We start from the raw sequence: 19,064 nt of genomic DNA, 5'->3' as shown, positions 1-19,064 counted from the left end.
CCTGCTAATCAATCTTGCAGCTCCACTCCTTTCCCACAAAATGAATGTCAGGACCGTTGCCACCCAGGTCGGCCAGAGGACTAGCCGTGTTGCTTACACGCTTACTGTGAAGCGTGCCTATGCTAACTTGGCCTACAATGCAACCTCGCAACCAACCGGCGGAGAGGTTCCTACTCTGGACAGGAAGTTGGATTCACTCGAGGAACGCATTCAGGCGCGCAGGGACGCACTCAACAGTAACACCAACACGCCTTCCGAGGACCATGCCAGGGACTCTTACACTCACACTGAGGTGGCTAGCACGCAGGAGTCATCAAAGTCCCCCAAAAAGGGAATCATGTCTATCTTGCCTGGTATGTTGCGTGTTCCAGTCTCGATAATCAGGACCAAGCGCGATCGGTTTGTTATCAATATCAGGTTCTCATTCACCATATTGCTCTACCGGTAGGCATCAACAATGCCTCCAAGTGGATCAAGCAGCCCTCGGTCGCCGATCCCGAGTTCGAGGTCGTCAGCGCTGGTTTGGGATCAATGCTTCACGTCAGACTGCCATCGCGCTCTGAGCTTTATGCCGCCCCTGGTGCTGCCGTTGGTAGTTCAGGCGAGGTAAGATCTCCTTCTGCTCAAATACTTTCCTTTTCAGGCGAGTACCTCAGTCTGCTGAGCGCGTGAATTCATGCTTCTCTTGCTCTTCTTTCGTGGTTCACTATAGGTCCAATCAGAACTCTCGACTGCATCAAACCCATTGAAGGCTCTTGGAAGACGATTGGCAGGAGGATCATTATATTTCCAAAAGGCAAGCCATTGGAATGCCTCGGAATAACGAGGACTGATCTAGTCTGACGCATATATTGTCTGAGCTTATGGCCACCCTACTGATCGACATTATCTTACTTGGCGGCCTTGTGCAACCAACACAGTTTTCTACGTCCAATGTCGCTGGCGATGTTTTGTTGGCACCCCAGTACATGTCGGACATTGCTGCAATTCGCATGGACGGTACCTCAGAGTACTATATCAGACGCGACGCCTTTTTGGCGAGAAGTCCGAGAGTCATCCTTCAGCTGGGATTGGCCAAGGCAGGATTGGGAGTAACCAATTTTTTCGCCCATCGCGTTACCGGTCGTGGAACTCTCGCAATCGCCAGTTATGGAGGAATTTATCGCCTGGTTCTCGCTCCTAACGAGGAGTACCTTGTCAATCCAAGGTGAGATATAGGATAATTGTCGTGCGTAGGAAGATATTTTTTTATCGAAGCATCTGACACTACAACTCTCTTGTTTCATTCAACCGCATAGACACCTGATTGCATGGGAGGCCGGCTCATCTCCTGCTGCTACGCGCCTTGCAATTGATCCTAGCCAGGAAGCTGAACCCGAAGCCCGCTCTTCCAAGATTCTTTCAAATCCTTACGTGGCCTCGACGTTGAACATTGCATCGAGGGTTGCAGAGCGAGTTGGCAATGTGATGTTCGGAAAGCAGGAATTTGTCCGCCTTCAGGGCCCAGGTGACTTTTACCTCTGCAGTCGTATCCGCCCCAGCACTGAGGTCTTGAAGCAGGTCACTTCATCGACCTCGAAGCTCCCTGTCATCTTCCCCGCCCCAGTCGCACCTGCTCCTCCCAAGCCAACGACGCCGCCCAACACCTTTGCAACTGTCACCCGTGATGGACATGTAAGCATTACAAAGAATGCGCCAGCATCCGCGCCTGCTTCGTCTTCTCCCTCCACTCCTCTTTCGGGATCCGTCCCTAAAATCAATCGCCAGGTGCTCGAGCATACTGAAGGCTCAACCGTCACCAAGCGCGAGGCAAGCAGTTCATAGACTGCATGCTCTTCATTGTTATTGCTTTCGAAAACCAATAAAAAAAAAAAAAAAAAAAAAAGCTTAAAGTGTCATTTCATTTACATTTCCTACCAAAACTAATTTGAAGCCTAGAAGGATGTGTTGAGGCCACATTGGAGTTCAGTTGAGAGAACATTTTTAAAACCACTCAATGTTATGGGTGAACTGGGATGGGACAAGGTAGTGAGGGGTACGGGTGTCAAAACGTGGATAAACAGATTTGACACTAAACTCGAAAGGGGCCCCCAGTGCAAGGGGACAGTCAACTGAGGCGAAACAACAACTGGTTCAGGAACCAAATCTTCTGGGTTGTGGGTCAAACACATTGCATACTTTGATGTCTTTGACTATTTCAAAGATATGCATTTTATTTTTAGTGTTTTCAATCTGCTTCAACTACCATCCTATGACTAGATATAAAAAATAAAAGGGGTTGTTCCACAAGTCGTTGTGCGCCTTTAGAATTCAGCTGCATGGTCTTGTTCGAGAAAAAGAATATCAGGGGCGGCGCTCCCAGTGGTCACTCACAGCAACGCGTAGTCGTGGAGAGGCTTCTCCCGACTCACCGGATGCACAAAGGCCCGATATCGCTTTTTGAATATCTGTATGAAGATCCCAAGGTCACTGTGGCTGTGCTTCATACGGAGGTGGATTTTTTCGATTCAAAACTCAAAAGCATTAGAGTGCTTTGGATGATCGTGATTCAATTTGATAGATTCAAGTAATTTACCGGGACTCGGGTGGAACTCAACGGGGCAATAAAGGTCCAACGTGTTGGGCGCATGCTGGGCTGGGTCTGACTGAAATGGACCCGATTGGACTGAAACCCTCGCTGTGAGTGGACAGCGCATGGCTGCTGCTGCCGTCTCGCTAGAGACAGAAGGGAGGGGGGGCTGCAGGAGAAGCAGTTCAAAACCAGATGAAGCACAAAATGACAGGTAAGGAGCGAGAAACCAACACAGGCATCTATCATTCGCTAGTACAACAGCAAATAATGAACATCAACCAGACCTTTGTGAACTTCCGCCTCTTTTTCTTTCTTCTTGACGGGTCCCAATATAGTGGGTCGCGCTGCCATCGAGGTCATATATAATCGAGTGGCAGGTGCAGCAGAGTAAAAAAAAAACATACGCTCCCTAGTGAAAAATAGGGTTAAGACCAAGTCGCAAACACTTTCTGGCACTAGACATTGAGGTTGAGGAATAGAGTGTCTTGAACATCTCCTTCTTTAGCTTGCCATCATCATCAAGTTTCTGTTTCCATCGGCGACGAGAAGAAAGTGAGTTGTGTCGGACAGATTGCGCTATGGCTCCCTGTGAACTGCAAATTGCAATAGAGGATGAAGACGAGTTGGAGCTGAAAGCGTCGAAACTCCTCATCATGCTATTCATGGTCTCCTTCCCTTGCCAGGTATCCTTTGGAATGATCAGAACTGGAAGCTAGAAAATCATTCGCCTCGGTCTGATCCTGTTCCTGTTGTCTCTTCTCAAATGCCACCTCTAATGCAACAGGTTCTTTGACCAGACTATTAATTTAACTCTTGTTTTCCACGACTCCGCTGCCTCGTCTTTTGACTATGCCTCCATCTTTTGAAATTCGTCTTCGACGTCTATATCTCTTCTTGCAGACGTAGTTAGTTGCATGCTTCAATTTTTGGCCTCCAGTGCGCAGTCCATATTTTTTCCCCTGTAAACAAGTACCTTTGAAGACGCGCCATAATTTGGAGGTGGGACAGAGAATAAGGAGCTGTGCTATGCGACGGAATTTGTTTATTCGTATCTCAAGTTCATAATCCATGACTGCATTGCTCGGTGGAACTGTGTCCGGGTACCCTATGTGGCCTGTTGCGCGCGAAAGCTATCTTCTGACTCAACCCCGCCAGTCAATCACAGTCTTATATCTCTTTGATATATGGCCCAGCTAAGGCTTTCTTGAATACAGGAGTATGTAGTAAGGGGGGGGGGGTTATCATAAATCCCCATGAGAGGAGTATGCAGTAAGGGGGCGTTCATTTACAGAATGTGCATTTTTTTTTTTTTTTTTTATTCAACATGGCCTCCGAGAGAGAACAATCAGTGCTGATTTCCTAGTGAATAGTCTCTGAGACTTGTGTCTATCTGGCCCTAAATCTTCTAGTGTGGCAGTCGCACCATCTCCAACAACTTCACTGTAACCTCCCTAAGCGTCCCGAGGTCTTTCTCCTGCGATCCGCTCGGCTAGCTGGCAGGCTCCTCACCTGCAAATCTGCCAAGACCATCTCTCCAATTGTAACCTGTACATCTGGGAGATGGTCTTGGTTTCTTGAGAGCACGGAATCCGTTCTACTGGCTTGCGAGCCGAATCCTCTACTATTGTAACATTTCCTCCACCTCCTCGTCCCGTCTTTCCTCCACCTGAGGTCACTGGATGTGAGCTCAGATTAGCCTATTATAAAGTGGGCCTACTCACTTTTGAACTTATACCTGTAACCCCGGCAGGGGTAGCTAAGACGCATGCTGCCAGTGCAGTGGAATAACTTGTACACCCTGGTGTATAGCTGGGAAGTTCTGAACCAGCGCCTCTCGAAGTCCGGAGGCTAGCGCAAGGGCGAAATTTATTCTGAGCATTTTGTCAAGCGTTAAGGAAGGGGAAAGGAAACCCACAACGATTACATGGGGTAGTGCCACTCAATGTGGGGGTCGCCGGGGAAAGGAAACCCACATAACTGAAGTGGGGTAGTACGCCCGACTCATGCTCCAAATAAATTTCTATGCGTAGCACATATTACTGTGCTTTAACCAGGGCTCGAACCTGGTCCCTTCGCGTTACAAGGGAGGTGCCCTGACCAGTATGCTAACTGAGCCATCGGGCCCCACAGAATGTGCATTTAAGGAAAGTTTGCACTTAAAGAATGTGAGAGCAATGAAATGAATTAGGATACATAAATGTTTAATAAGCACGTCACACTCAATTAAAAGGTTTCGTGTTGTAATTGGTTAGCAATCAAGACTCTGAATCTTGCAATCCGAGTTCGAGTCTCGGCGAGACCTCTTCTTTTGCCGCCTCAAGCACTTACTGCGAAAGCCGGGATATCAGGAGAATGCGGACAAAAACAAACTTTTGCGTATCGAAACTGCTGCTGCTGCAAGCTGCTGAATACAGTAGGTGCAGCTCTACTAAGAAACAAGGAAGGAGGCTTCTGGACCTTTATTTCCAACAAGTACAATTTTTGTAACGTGAGATCACTATTCGAAAGGTTCGAGTTGAGGCGCTTCCTCACCAAGTGTCCTGTATAGCTTCAGAGCATAGTCAAACCCCCTTTCTTCAGAAAAAGTTGGCCAAGAAAAGTAGAAACGTTCTAACGGTACATTAGAACCAACGTCTGAGATGCAATCGACCAGTATATTGAACTGCTCGATTGAAAAGTTGCCCCCGGAAATCCTTAGTTCCTTCAGTCTAGAAAAATCAAGCGCCTCGATAATTATCTTCCAGTCTTCCGGTTCAAGTGAAAATCTGGACAGTTCGAACTCCTACAATGGCCCCCATGCCGTCGAAGCATTAGCAGCAGCCTCGATCGACGGCGGTATCTGGGGATTTGCGAGGCTCTGTGATAGGGAAGACTCGTGGATGGATGGATTGTTTGGAGAGGAGACCATTGCAGCGAGCCACGGAATGTACTCTTGCGGAAAAGGGACTCTGTACTCGCCTCTGAAATAGACATTCTTCAGCCTTCGCACATCGCGTCTTATCAAGAAGGTTTTCGCGAGCCATGGGATATGTGAATCGTGCGATGTTACATCCACCTTCAACGCAGTCAACGCCTCCTTGTGCCTATAAAGCAGCCGGCTCTCCACTGCATCGTCAACCAACGGGTTATCAACGTGGAACTGGGGCACCTGCAGATAGCTCGACCGATCTATGACTCGACCCATGCACTCCAGACCCGCAGAGGACAGATTATATGAGTCCTGCATAAGAGTCGTGATCTTAGATCCCTTCTCTTTTGTTGATTTGTCTAGTTGCTGAGCAATAATATCGCTGAGTGCTCCACGTAGGGTATTCAGTACCTTGATCGACCATTCGTATTCACTGATCAGCCGGGGGAGATAGTCCTGATCAGGCCGTGATCCAGACCTCAGTTCGATGTCAGTGGACATGTCGAGCACATCAGACTCCTCCGAGAGGCGTACAGCGGAGATGATACGATCATCGTCTGTGCCGTCGGAATCAAAGTCGATTCGTAATGGTGCGTAGATGTATCCCTCTTCTCTCCCTTGCTTTCTCGCCCATATAATCAGGCTGAGCATCTCAAGAAATCGGGCACATGGGCAATTGAGCTCGACTTCCAAGAGCCTTGGATTTAGGGATAGGATCACTGGAAGTAATCCCTCCGCTTGATCAATAACGGCATTCGTAACCGTCAGTCGAGTGAGTAGACCCTTCAGAAAAAACGGCAGATACAATGGGTTATAACTCCAAGTACTGTTTAATTCGGCCCATGCGCCCTGAATCTCGCCCTTGAGAAAGTCGATGATGATATGGACCTTTGGATATGTCCCACAAAATAGTTCCAGTACTTTGAGGTTTGACAAATACTCAACATTGTGCTTAACTATATCGAAGATGACGCCCGGGTTACTTGTTCCAAGCTGCAGCTTTGTCAGATTGGGACAGTTCTGAAGAAATCTGGCGAATGTTGTCTGGGACGCGGCGTCCTTGAGGTGAATGCACCATATAGTTACAATTCGAAGTCGTGGAGCGCGCCTGATGGAGGAACTACTGATCCGGGAGAAGAGGTCCTCAAACCCGCTTAGTACGGCATATTGGGGTCGCCCGTTTGACAGGAGCTCCATGGTCGGGTCAAAGCATCGATTAGGGCTGATAGAATTCAATTCTGGCCATTCGGTACTGTAGAGAAGGTGAAATCCTAGTGTCAGGCAAGCTGTGCTCGCATTCGTGATAGCGGCACGGAACTTCCGATGATCGTCCAGTGTCATATCCCACTGCAGCTCTACTGACAGGTCATGGATCCTTCGTGCTTTGACCAGTGCCTTGTAGAACTGCTTTGCATGGTCGGCGGATATCAGATTGATATTCATCCTGCCCTTCTCCTCATCGAAACCTCCATTGTTGACTTCCACCATATCTCTCAACTGCTGCACTGCTGACTCATGATAGTTCTTACGGTAATGATTGATGCAGACCCATTTGACGTATCCCTCCGCAGTGACAATCTGATACAGGTTGCCTAGAGCGCGACCCTTGTCCTGGCCCTTCAGGTACGACTCTAGTTGTCGAAGGTTTGCTGCCTCTAGGACATCAAGTTTGTCCATCCTCGTCTGTCCTTCAGCTGCGTCTGCCCCACCCTTGTTATTTTGCTGCTGGCCTTCAATAAAGTTGATCGTATTGTCTACCAGTGGTCCAAAGTTCTCTTTCACGAACTTGAGCTGCTCCCCGACTGGCTCGATTCCCTCTACAATCTTGAAATGCGCCAGTGGTGGCACAACCGCCCCGGCGATTGTGATTCCGTACTTGATCATCTGCATCAGCGTCAGGACATAGGATCCGTACTTCTCAAAGAACTCGTTCGGGCGGCCTAGGTCGTATCCCTCGTGTTTGGCCAGGTGGATCTCGTGCGGTAGCTTGGTTCCCTCGGACATGGTGTGAGTGCCGCATTCGCACAAAAAATAGAGACGATACTGGTCCAAGAAAGGATTGAGCAACTTGTCACGACGCCTTGATGCCTTTGGGAGAACAATGAAGAGCCGTGGAAGAGGGTACTCGTGAGGCTCGTAGGTCTGGGTAAGGGCGGCCTGGACACGGCTTTGGATCATGGCTGGGCGATCGAGGGCCTATTGTTGCATCTGGATTATTTGCTCCTGCTTCTTTAGCAAATGTTGTTGTGCCTCCAACAGTTGCTTTTGCGCAATCCTGTCCTTCTCGTCCATCTGCTGCTGTAGTCGGAGCATCTGCTCTTGAAGTGACCTATTCTTGTGAACTTCTGCGGCAATGTCCATTTGACCATACTGGGTGTCCCGAAGCTGCAAAAAGCACTGGTTGGGACAGACCTGGGGAGACATGGTCAGCTGCTGTGTTATCTTGGTTGAGCAGACAACGGGACATTTATGCGAGGGCGTCTGGTCCAATATGGAGAGGGCAGTGACTTGCTGTGTAACAGATTCCGCGCCATCAGCAGCCGCATACGAGAGCGAGATGCGTCGCAAGAGGGCAGTGGCCTTGGCTAGCATACCCATAGCGAAAGAGGGAGCGGCTGGCACTGTGGATACGGTTTGCTGGAGAGATCCTTCATCCCTTGCACGGCCGATGGTATTTTGTCCGGTGCTGCTGACAATCACGTCGAGCACAACTCCAGGATGATGATCGATCCTCAGAGGCTCAAGACTACAGTTTATAATAGAGAATGATAGCAATTAGCAATGGCGCTATAGCCAATGGTCATCTGCTTTTCCCTCACAACTTACTGGACAAAGCTGTCGTCGGTCAGGAACGCAACTATTTCTCCGGCTTTCATGGCGCATTTGGCATTCTCAAAGTAAAGCAGGACATCCTTCCACAAAACGATGTGTTGGTCGGTTTTATTGTCGAGTCGAGTTTTGACCGTGACGATATCGGCTTGTGTGGATGAGCCTGGGGGTGTACGCAGTCGAAAGGCCTGCGAGGGATGCAGGTCCGTAGCATCAAGGTTCATGGTAATGTCCGTAAGGCAAGGGGATAGACGGGCAGGAGTGAAGGAAGGAAAGAAAACAGAAAAGCAATAAGAGGCAATGGCGAAGGAACAAAATCTTGGCGCAACATTGGGAGCAATCTTGCCATCCATCCCTGGAAGCAGACAACCAACTAAAGAAAAAGACTTGCACAGCCCACAGGTCTTCGACCGTGCACGAAGAAGCGATGGTGTTAGGCAGCAGCATTGGGGCGTAGAAATAGGAAGAGCCGCTGAGCAGCGTTCCTCTAACGTTCGAGCGGTGGTAAAATCACACCACAAAAAACGCGTTCACGAACCAAGGCGAAACTGAGAACTACGCCTGCTCAACGCAGCCTGCACATAGCTCAAGCGACACGCCAATGATGGCCATCGAAAAGCAATTACTCTGCCACCGATTCTTGGCCTGGAAACGCTCTCGAATGCCGAGTCTGGGCCACTTCGGTGCCTGGAAAGACATCCGTGGATACAGATCGCAGCAGATACCCATGAGCCGGTACCGGCTTGAGCAATGATGGCATCTCTCCTTTTACTCAAGAACGGTGTTGCGGACAACAATAATGCATGGATCATTAGTAAGGTTGTCTGCTAAGATGCTTGGGGAGCAGCAAAAAAGAACAAGACCTTTCCTGTTGGTTTTTCTCCGCGCTTTTTCCCAGGAGCTCGATAGTGTCTGCTTGTATACATTTGGCTTGAATCCCATCATTTTCACACAGTATCGCTTGGCGACACACTGGGAAGCGAGTTCTTGATCTACATGGGTGCAGTGATGACTGGACTGAAGGGTACTTATGAGATGTACATCCTTGACACTACTCCTGCTTTGTAAGCTTCCATTTGTACAACCTGCAGCCAACACTTTGTGCTACGACACTTTTTTCTCATTCTCCTAGTCTTTGGCTGGTGCGATCAACAACCCGGTGCTGAAGCGCTTCAAGGGCGGTACCAATGGCATTTCTGCTCTTGTGTTATTGACTGCCATTCCTGGTACGTTCGTCGCTGGTTTGGATGCTGGTTTGGCCTACAACGAGTTCTCGTTGATGGATGGCCGTCTGGTGCCTCCTATGAGGGAACTGTTCGATAATAATTTTCTGCACAAGGGGCAATAACCCCACGATCGGATTCTGGAGAAACATGTTTGACAACCAGGTCACCATCCAGTTCAACCACTGTGTTCTCGTAAGTCGTTCTCTCGTTTTTTTGTTTACAGCAGTTGACGGTACTCACTATCATCATTTCTTGGCCTAACTTGATTCATCGACACTACACTATGACTCGGAACTAGGCTACGACATTCACTGCTGTTACTTCCTTGTTCCTGTACTCGCGTGGACTGCCTCTGCTTCCTCATATCAGCGTTGGTGCGAATGCACTGATGGGAGTCGCCTGCTGCCAAGTCGGACTTGGCATTGCGACCCTGTTGTACATAATCCCAGTCTTGCTCGGCACTGTCCATCAGACTGGATTGCTGACGCTCTCGGCCGCAGCGCTATACCTGATGCACAGTTTGAAGAAGGTCCCAGTCGCCAAGAGGATCCTTTTGGAGCGGAGCCATGATACGTAGATCGAACATGTTATTTTTACACAGGACGCTTACATACATTCGCATTTCTATAAAGCTATTTCCTGTTCCTTCTTTGTATAAATGAAGAAGAACCAAAAAAAAAAGATGTTGCAGACGAAATTGCTGATTGCTGTGATAAAGCTGATTGACAAGACGATTGCAGAGCAACCAGCCAAACTGATGCACTCCTATCCTTATGGGACATGGTGGAGAAATCAGTCTTTCGGCAACGTTTTTGTTTTCCTCTTTCTTCGGTCGTTTCTTCCACGCATTGATCACAAATGCGGCCGGTATCTGCCCCGCAGCGACAGGAAATGCGTTCAAGAATAAAGATGAGATGAATAATGTATAGTCAATCAGATACGTCATCTCTTCCTGAAAGGGTAGAGCTTCTTTACTGCGTCTATGTAGCTCGCTTAGTCCAGAAAATGGGCCTGTGCCCTAACTAATACCTTTCTTCTTTGGCAAAGGCACCACGGGTTTCCTGTAGGGACTGTCAAACAAGACCGACAACCCTTGTCTTTTTATTTTTCATATGCTTTGGGTCACCATGAATGTGTTAAGCGGCTACTGTTGAAGGACGTTCCTTCTATATAACAGGTTGATAACTTGGTTTGCACTCTTCCATCCAACCACTTAGTGAAGCATCTCTCTGGGCTGTGGCCGATCGTCATATCCAATTGTGATCCGTATCGTTTCCCATGAACCAAGAAATGGGTTCTGTATGAGAATATATGACTGGCTATCAACGGCTGTTGCGATTGGGGGATGGCCTGAATGGCTATAGAAAGTTGATGTTAGTTGTCTGCTCGCTCAAGCGAAACAGATATGCAGTTTCATAAGCAGGTAAGCAGCACCATTCCTTTAGTTCATGACGTTCCTTGTTTCCTTTGCAACTTGAATATTTCGGACGGCATGGGGACATTGTGAGGAACAGGGAGCACTCAGGGTTTATCCTGGCATGTATGGAAAAGCGTGCGGGATGATGTAAAAATGTTCTCCAAAGAGGGCGGCTGGACAAATCTCACCAAATCGAGACACTGTGAAACTAGTCCATTTTATTCTTTGTCGTAGCTTGAAATCAAGAAAAGATAGGTAAATGCTCATCCGTTCGTTCATCTTGAACCCCTGCAGGCATTTCCGATCCAGACAACTGCTTACTTCAGCCTGCATCTAGTATACAGTCTCTTCGCAGATAAGGAAGAGGAGAAGAAAGAGTAGCTCTCACGACACCTTTGCGATATTTCATTTCAATTCTGTGCGCCGTTGCTTGTGCGGGCTGACCTCTATATAATTTGAAAAAAAAAAAAAAAAAAAAAAAAAAAAAAAAAAAAAAAACATTCGTTGAGCTCTACCTTCAGGAGAATTATAGCAATTATATTTCATTCAAGTCATATAGGCCTCGGGTACCGTCAGAATGACCTAAAGCTTCTCTTACTATAGTGGAGCTACCGTTCTGACATGAGGATGCTGCATTGTCGAATGGGTGAGCGTAGCAAACTCAAAGGCGATACTTAGTATGAGGGGTACTTGACCCAGGGAAATGAGCCCATAGAACGTAAAGGCACTAATCTTCGCCAAAGGACGCGAGAAAGGTCGTCAAAGGTGGAAGGGCTCACGTATCCCTTTGGTTGTGTGCTGTAATCCTTTTTCAGTTTTCACCCGCCTGTCGCATTGTTGACATGGCGGCATGCTAGTTGTCTTCAGTATTTTGTGTGTAAACATTATTGAAATTGCGCCCATCTCTTCTCTACAAAGTCTCCGTGTTCACCGGACAAACGTGTAACTGGTGAAAATTCGATATCTATTACACATGTACTATACATGAGCCAAGGGCACAAACAAAGCGAGTATCTCTCCATTCGTCCATAGTCCGAGATCAGGTCATTTAGGTTTTACGCGCAATGTTTCCTTCCATGGCTTTAAGCTGCTTATTGTTTGGTACTCTTTCCTCAGTCATGGAAACTAATTTTGATGAATCAGTCTCAAGTATAATTTAGAAAGGGGAATGTTTTCAAGGAAATTGTACTCCAGGGTTTCTAATATATGCCTCGACGCTAGAGTGGACATTCCTGTTCGAAAGTTCAGAGAAACGTATCAGGTTGAAATCGAGAGAAGCAGCAGTAGCGTTTTTATTTTTATTTTCATGAGGCTGGTTTTCTGCACGCATTTTCCGCAGTTGACCCTTCAGTTCCCATAATAGGCCGCTGAAAAAATCGTCCGCCCAAATGTAGAGGTCCAAGCCTTTGCTGCGTTGCAAAATGATGAGCACAAGTGTCTGGAAGGCTCGGAAAAAATAATCCAATGACCCCGACAGAGGCGTATTTGGAACTTGCAAGGTGTCATCTAGTGGAAGGGGAAAAAAACCAACAAAAAAATTGAGAGCACCGAGGCTATGTGATGCTCGTCCGCTGTCTTTATTGTGTCCGTTATGCCTAGACGATTGAGGCACCGAGACTCAGTAACTCAAGATGTCCATGGTGCAAGACATTTGTCCAATAACCACCGTAGGAAGGGAGACGAATATGTCTTTAAGATCTAAAAAAAAAAAAAACTTTTTCCGGTTTGGATTGCTGCTGTGATTCCAATGCTTGGCTGCGAATGAACGCGGCCGCGCGGAGAAAAATAGCACATCGACCGTCCCAATGTTCAGGCAAAGAATGGCCGCCAAACTGAAGGACTCGGGCTGAAAGCGGGAGGCACCCTTCTTATGGTTTCGGCAGGGGAGCACCAACTTTTTTGTTAAAAAACACTGACTTGGTCCTCGTCCATCTTGTCCTCTTCTTAACATTTCTCCTCGTCGAATCCTTTCTCTACCCATTTTCAACCCCCTCGTCACCCAACAGACCTCACCACGCCCCTTTCGTCCTTTGATATTGGCCTCGCTCTCTTCACCCGGCATCCACATTCCAGTATCCATTCTCATTGACGCCTTTCAGCGAGACCCTCACCTCAAATAACCTTTCTTCTTCATCTACACCCCTATCCACCCTCCTATTCCTCCATCATGGTCAAATTCGCCTCATTTGTGCTTCTTTCCCTCTCTGCCTCGCTAATGGCTCTTACCGAGGCTAAGAGTGATCCTGGAGCGTGCTTCTTGCACGTCCCCAAGTATCCTTTCTCCGCCAAGGGTCTTGCCACGCCCTATATCCTCAAGAAGGGTAACTGCGATCAGACGAACCCAGACCAGCAGGTCTTTGTGGAGGCTACCATCTTTGACCCGGACACAAAGACCTTTGCTGTGTATCACCCATTGGTCATCAACGAAGGTACGACAATACGAGCAGAATAATGACAATAGTCAAGCTTACTGTGTCGTCCTCCGACCCATTGGTTCATTACCGAGCACTGCCCTTGGCCAAAGTCGCGTATTATTTTAATTGCCTAACTGGCCTCCTCGCTTTTCTATATTCAGGCACAAAGCCTGCGATTGATCCCATTGTGCCCAAGCTGCCAAAGAACGCCGTCGTGGGTCTGTGGTTCGGTGCCAATTCAGACTCTGTCACCCTCACAGGCGATATCCAACGCTGTACTAACGGACTCTCGAGTACGGACATCTTTAGTCAGGTCGCGTTCTGCGGAGCCGAGCACTTTTTCAAGGTCGTCCATGCTGCAGACAAGTCCGGCAAAGATGTCGTCATCCCTCCCATCGGCACAGACATCCATGGCAACCCCTGCCCGACCACTCGTCACTTTGGTATCATTGACCAGGACCAGAGCGATAATGTTATCACGACTTACCTTCAAAAGGGTAACCGCTTTGCCCAGGCCACCAAGGCGAACAGACAGAAGTTGAAGAAGTTTGTCGAGTTCGCTAATGGTTCCGATAATGCTTTGGTTGCGGAGCTCATTGACCCTGTATGTAAACGTCCTTTCTTGTACATACGCAACCTACATGAATGCTTGCATTTCTGCACGCAACTAAGCACTTTTTAATTCTGCATCGACAGGCTATCAAGTGCAAACCCTTCAAGGCCCCTTCATTGATGGAGCCTAACGTGATGCTCGGTTCCATGGCTCTGAACGAGTTGCATGCAACGCGTCAACGGGCGCCCGTGGCTCTGATTCCCTCCAGCGACCCAATGGTCCTGTCCAACAACAAGCCCTCAATCCGAAAGCTGAATGCCTATCGTAAGGGCGTGGATCAGCCTTTAGTCCCCCATCTGTACCTGGCGAGCCCGAAGGACTACTGCATTAATTTTGACAAGATTGCACCTGGCTATATCCAATCGATTGCAAAGCAGATCGTAGGTCGCCCTTCACCTGCGACTGATGTCGCAGACAATTTGCTGACCTTCATGGGTCAGCGCTATGCTGCCTCATGGGTCAACCTGGCCTGCGACAAGATCCTGAAAAAGACTTCGGCTATCACTGTCACCACGAAGAAGGGTGTCGCCACTGAAGTCCACTTCCATCAATCCAAGAAAATTGGCGGCAAGAAGCATCACGGCAAGAAGCATCACGGCAAGAAGTACGACTGAAAGTTTTAGAACAGATGCTGGCAACAATAAACGCTTATCCAAGGTCTGAGAACCGTTTATCAACAGTTCAGAATGTGTTCGTGTGTCCGCAATAAGTTAAATTGGGTTTTTTTTATTTCGATGCAATGTAATATGGTACAAAAATGTAATGAAAGGAAGTGCAAAGAGCGAAGAAAATTTCCAATGGGGTATACCTGAGCAAAGCACTAGCGCAGAAGAGAATAATGTCTTTTTCAAATCTTTGCCATCATCAGTTCCTCCCAGGTGACCTTTGCCTGCTGTAGGTCTCCCCTGATGCTCTCCAAGGTCGTGAGGCGAACGAGCATCGTTCCGTCCGCAAGCGTCTGCCAGCATTCGGGATCATCGTCATCACTGTCACTGCCACTATCGCTGTCACTGTCGCTATCGCTTTCGCTGTCGCTCTCATAATCATCTTCCACGGCGCTATCGTTTTGACTGCTGTCGACTTCCCTATTGATGCTATTATTGATATTGCTACCAACGTTGCTGCTGATGCTGATGTTGTTGCTGTTACTGCCGCCGCTGTCGCCATCGTGGTCAATATCACTGTCACTGACATCGTTATCATCGTCCGTGAAATCGATCAAGCTAGCTCTTTGCTTCCTGATAATGGGAGCTGAGGCAGAAGCAGGCTCGGAGTCCGAGAGGTCAATCAATGCCTTCTCGATGCCCAAAGATAAATCGACAAGGTTTCCTTGCTTGACCATGTACTCCGCATCGACATCGCCATCCAAAAAGACCTTATCCACCATGCCACCCATCCGACTCGTCTCCATATTTGCTCCGATTGAGAAGTCCAGGTCGATCAGATCTGCTACCGCCGCCGGAATGCGTGGCGGGGACATTCCAGTTTCTGTTGATGTGTCATCAAAGTCCAAGTTGACGAGACCTTCCTCCACGCGCGCATTCACATCTAAAGCTGGTGTAGTCGATGATGTCGCTTGAGATAACGACCGTGTTGCTGTTTCTCTAGCCGATGAGGGCACTGGTGGTGCTTGTTGAGCTGACGGCAGCGGGGTGGATGGTCTTTGAGTTGCTGGCGGAGTTGCTGGTGTTGGTGGTGGAAGTAAGGCCCTCTGTGCAGGCGCTGGGGTCCCTCTCCCTCGATTGTCTCCTCGGGCAGCTTGGTATGCCTTGTAAAGATGAGGCTCCTCCACTGGCCGCATGTCTCTCCAGTTCAGCCAATCCTGTGGTGTGAATTGCCCTGTCAGCGCTCGCCATGGACCGGCCGGCTCTCCAGTTCCCAACGGCAATCTCTCCAGCCTCGAACCTTCGATGGCTCGTGGGAGAGGACTCTGACGACTGAAGCTGTTCCTCAGATAGCTGGGCCTCCGCCACGACTCGAGGGAGCGCCTGGGTCCTACGACGGTCGTTGTTCGCTGGCTGTAATATGAGTTTGGATACTGATTATATGACTGTGTTTGCTTCTGCAATTGCTGTTGCTGCTGCTGCTGTTGTTGTTGTTGCTGTTGTTGTTGCTGCTGTTTCTGGCTTTGAGACGAACTGCTAATGATCCAGTCCTCGTCCTTAAGTGGACCTAAAGAGTGCCTGGACATGCCTTGGGTGGTTCGAGGAAAGGAAAGAAAAGAGGCGCAAGTTGAATGTGACGCGGAAACTAAAAGGAATCAAAGTGCTGGCGCAAGAAAGGCAGGTGGGCGCAGACGGTCGGAAGCGGAATTGAAGAGCAAAAGCGATGATGAGTGATTTGAAATGTGGGGCTATGAGAGCCGAAGAGGGATGACGAGTGCATGGAACCATTGGGAGAAAAGAGATCTCGCGTCCCCCCACAAGCGAGAAATAGTGGCGCAGAGATGGCCGCCTGGGTGGAAAATATATACCTTAAATCCAACCAGGAAACGCAGTGCCGCCGTCTTGGAAAATAGAGTTGGTAGTCGACGCGACTGAGCGGGTGTAAAAGAGCGCGCTTGATGGATGCTTTGCGGGCAGGACCCATGTCGCAGTTGCTTTTTCTTTTGTCCGCCGTCTTCCTACCGTGTTTTAGACTCTTCTTCTCCGCTTCGGCTTGCTTACATCATTCAACTCCCCACAGAAACACACTTGCGTGAGGAATTGGATGGACGCATATTTGGCTAGACATAGATGTACATGTATATGATGTGTACTTTCCTGTCTGCCCTGATCCGTGCTCCCTAAACTCTTTTCTCTGATTCTCTCCTTCACCAGTAGCCACATCCTTGTGTATATTTCTTCTTCTACTTCTTCAACCCCCCTTGCTACCAGCCGCTCACAAGAACGCAATGGTCCTGCAACTCTCTACATCCCCATTTGCCGCAAGAGCATCGTCTTCAAAACTCACTGGACCGACTGTCAGCTCCAATGCCTCGTCTGTCACAACTACTTCGCCCTCATCGCCCATCTCGCGCCTCTCCTTCTTATCTGACAAGGCCATAGGACGGCACCATGACCTCCACAAACGCTCGAAACATAGCTGTAATAGTCGCACGTTGTCCTTAGTGGAGAATACAGCCACCATAGCCAACGGCGCTACTGGAACTGAATTGGATCAAACAACAAAGAGCCACAGCAGCAGCAGCAGCAGCAACAGCAGCAACGCTCAGGTATCACCAGAATCAGTAACAACAGCAGTAGCAGTAGCGAATCTGTGGGGGAGGACTCTTTTCCGGATCATGGGCGTCGTTTCTGGAATCTCCACACTTCTCATCGTACCCACACTGAAGTCTCAAGAATTCGGCAGTAGCTTTGGGCGTGGATCGCAGGTATGTATGTCATCCCACCATCAGACGACTTTCTTTCAAAGGAGGGAAGGTCTGCCTGCAGATGGGAATTTGTCCTGTAACAAACAACATCATCGGAACGCATTCTATCCTTGCTAAACTGACGCTGTCTTCCCCCTCTAGTTTCTCACCGTCTTGGGTTTATTCCTGACCATGGTGTGCCTCAGTCTCGGAGCCGCTAGTGATCTGCTGAAGATGCCGAGTAAGTTAACCATTCCAGTGCTCGTATCCACAACATCTCCGAGGGACCAAATGGATGGGACGAATGGGATGGGTACCAAATCCGCCATCTTTTTCAGCAACAATTATATCCAGGCATTGGACACCAACCATTTAGCTTAGTCAGACATGGAGATGAATACTCTTTTGCTGGCTTTTGTTTAATTCTGGATCATTTTTAACCATCGCATGGATGGCTATCGATTCTCTGGACCCGCTCCTCCTCGAACTGAATCCGACTCTGAGCGATGCCCTTTTCCCTCAATACCTCATCTTGACACCAGGATAGCAGAGCTCGCAGGTCAGGTCAACATCCACTTGAAAGGGCTATCATACAAACTCACGCGAGTGAAGCTACAAAATAACCACATTGTCATTTTATGTTGAAGTTGAGGCAGGTTTAAGGAGAAGTCTAAAAATGTTGCAGCGATCAAAATTGATCCAAGACCACACGAGTCGTACCAAAAAAAAAAAAAAAAAAAAAAAAAAAAAAAGAATATGCTGCAACAGATGAGAACGATGTGTTCACACGGCTGAATTACAGCGAGGAGATATTCTCTCAAGACCGAGAACTTAACACAGTGTTCCTTGCCATAACTCTTGTAGGTTTATTACGCATCAAGAATGCCATCTTGCCAGTGGCTGTTCCAGTAAGTGAAGCAGGAAACTAGACCAAACACAGATCTGTGTCTGGAGGCTGTTGTAGCTGTGCAGAGCCATTAAAGTATACTAACGGTCGATCTGCCATAAATTCATAATCTCTGTACGATAGGCCGAATGTGCGGTTGCGATCCTGTACTGGTACCTTACCCTGACTGACGTTTACAACATTTACCCCGACGGCATTCGCTAGTAAGTCAAATCAAGTCAGGGCTGGCCCTCTCCCCTTTCCGTTCTGGTCATATTGAAGCCGCAGACACCAATGGCTGGCCTGAAGCTAACAATGCATTGAACCTTTCAGTCTTCCATTCTGGCTCGACATCCAGATGCATGGTCTTCCATTCGCCTATGTATTCATCGAGATGTTCTGTTTCTCAGAGACCTTTAAAGTCCGACGTGTCGCCGACTTTTGCGCCCTCGCAGCGTTCGCAGTCTTCTATATGTCATGGTCTAGTCTCTGTGCCTACATGGATGGCTATTGGGTAAGGACCATTCAACAGCGTTCGATGAAGACCCGTGGAATGAAGTCCGACATAGCAGTGCTTATGTACTAAACGACTCTTGTTTGTTCATCACTACAGCCATATCCTATTTTTGACAACCTTGCATGTCCATGGAAGTGTCTCCGTTTGATGCTTATTGCTAGTTCCATTGGCCTCGTATTCCAGCTCCTCATTGCTGAGGTCCACATCAGAGCAAGAGCCGTCAGAAAAATCTGTGATAGTTAATTCTTTTCTCTCAGCAATTGTATGGAGCCCATGAACCTTGCGAATAGAAACAGGGTGCTTCTGCCATCGTTACCCATCAACAGCTTT

At 48.3% G+C, this 19,064-nt stretch overlaps 6 protein-coding genes, 1 non-coding gene and 1 pseudogene across 8 annotated transcripts; 5 read left to right on the top strand and 3 right to left on the bottom strand.

Moving 5' to 3' along the window:
• Nucleotide 1: 1 nt before the first annotated feature.
• On the top strand, nt 2–1,872 carry BC939DRAFT_437618 (mitochondrial biogenesis AIM24-domain-containing protein). The gene is made up of 5 exons (XM_051553723.1): nt 2–353; nt 449–606; nt 713–796; nt 921–1,207; nt 1,299–1,872. Exons 1-5 carry the CDS (start codon nt 41–43, stop codon nt 1,822–1,824), a joined length of 1,368 nt encoding a protein of 455 aa, XP_051416591.1. The 5' UTR covers nt 2–40; the 3' UTR covers nt 1,825–1,872.
• Nucleotides 1,873–4,614: 2,742 nt separating this feature from the next.
• Nucleotides 4,615–4,687, bottom strand: BC939DRAFT_t22 (annotated as a pseudogene). Its single transcript has one exon. The product of its transcript is annotated as a tRNA-OTHER (tRNA).
• Nucleotides 4,688–4,801: 114 nt separating this feature from the next.
• Nucleotides 4,802–4,874, top strand: BC939DRAFT_t26. The gene has a single exon. It is a non-coding gene; the product is annotated as a tRNA-Gln (tRNA).
• A 155-nt stretch (nt 4,875–5,029) lies between these two features.
• Nucleotides 5,030–8,533, bottom strand: BC939DRAFT_489373 (uncharacterized protein; the record flags this gene model as incomplete). The annotated part of the gene is made up of 3 exons (XM_051559413.1): nt 5,030–7,676; nt 7,893–8,226; nt 8,307–8,533. The coding sequence occupies 3 exons, from the start codon at nt 8,531–8,533 to the stop codon at nt 5,355–5,357; spliced, it is 2,883 nt and encodes a 960-aa protein (XP_051416590.1). The 3' UTR covers nt 5,030–5,354.
• Nucleotides 8,534–9,062: 529 nt separating this feature from the next.
• On the top strand, nt 9,063–10,112 carry BC939DRAFT_499059 (cytochrome oxidase assembly protein-domain-containing protein; the record flags this gene model as incomplete). The annotated part of the gene is made up of 5 exons (XM_051559899.1): nt 9,063–9,123; nt 9,265–9,314; nt 9,442–9,623; nt 9,649–9,727; nt 9,834–10,112. The coding sequence occupies 5 exons, from the start codon at nt 9,063–9,065 to the stop codon at nt 10,110–10,112; spliced, it is 651 nt and encodes a 216-aa protein (XP_051416589.1).
• A 3,055-nt stretch (nt 10,113–13,167) lies between these two features.
• On the top strand, nt 13,168–14,593 carry BC939DRAFT_499058 (uncharacterized protein; the record flags this gene model as incomplete). The annotated part of the gene is made up of 3 exons (XM_051559898.1): nt 13,168–13,381; nt 13,528–13,970; nt 14,063–14,593. The coding sequence occupies 3 exons, from the start codon at nt 13,168–13,170 to the stop codon at nt 14,591–14,593; spliced, it is 1,188 nt and encodes a 395-aa protein (XP_051416588.1).
• Nucleotides 14,594–14,696: 103 nt separating this feature from the next.
• Nucleotides 14,697–16,397, bottom strand: BC939DRAFT_437609 (uncharacterized protein). Its single transcript, XM_051553722.1, has one exon. The coding sequence runs from the start codon at nt 16,168–16,170 to the stop codon at nt 14,827–14,829; it is 1,344 nt and encodes a 447-aa protein (XP_051416587.1). The 5' UTR covers nt 16,171–16,397; the 3' UTR covers nt 14,697–14,826.
• A 393-nt stretch (nt 16,398–16,790) lies between these two features.
• BC939DRAFT_219663 (FAR-17a/AIG1-like protein-domain-containing protein) lies at nt 16,791–19,064 on the top strand. Its single transcript, XM_051550772.1, has 7 exons — nt 16,791–17,352; nt 17,494–17,572; nt 17,879–17,890; nt 18,196–18,239; nt 18,362–18,441; nt 18,551–18,731; nt 18,831–19,064. The coding sequence occupies exons 1-7, from the start codon at nt 16,873–16,875 to the stop codon at nt 18,975–18,977; spliced, it is 1,023 nt and encodes a 340-aa protein (XP_051416586.1). The 5' UTR covers nt 16,791–16,872; the 3' UTR covers nt 18,978–19,064.

This window comes from Gamsiella multidivaricata (genome assembly GCF_025024155.1).
Source record: "Gamsiella multidivaricata strain RSA 2152 chromosome Unknown BC939scaffold_5, whole genome shotgun sequence".
Lineage (NCBI taxonomy): Eukaryota > Fungi > Mortierellomycota > Mortierellomycetes > Mortierellales > Mortierellaceae > Gamsiella > Gamsiella multidivaricata.
Note: the sequence above shows the minus strand (reverse complement) of the source record. Positions and strands in the feature narration are given on the sequence as shown.

Coding starts and splice junctions, on each gene's coding strand:
- BC939DRAFT_437618 (XM_051553723.1), top strand. CDS start 41: ATGAATGTCAGGACCGTTGCCACCCAGGTCGGCCAGAGGACTAGCCGT. Junction 354..448: donor AATCATGTCTATCTTGCCTG/GTATGTTGCGTG, acceptor CTCTACCGGTAG/GCATCAACAATGCCTCCAAG. Junction 607..712: donor CCGTTGGTAGTTCAGGCGAG/GTAAGATCTCCT, acceptor GGTTCACTATAG/GTCCAATCAGAACTCTCGAC.
- BC939DRAFT_437609 (XM_051553722.1), bottom strand. CDS start 16,170: ATGTCCAGGCACTCTTTAGGTCCACTTAAGGACGAGGACTGGATCATT.
- BC939DRAFT_219663 (XM_051550772.1), top strand. CDS start 16,873: ATGGTCCTGCAACTCTCTACATCCCCATTTGCCGCAAGAGCATCGTCT. Junction 17,353..17,493: donor GCTTTGGGCGTGGATCGCAG/GTATGTATGTCA, acceptor TTCCCCCTCTAG/TTTCTCACCGTCTTGGGTTT. Junction 18,442..18,550: donor TACCCCGACGGCATTCGCTA/GTAAGTCAAATC, acceptor TGAACCTTTCAG/TCTTCCATTCTGGCTCGACA.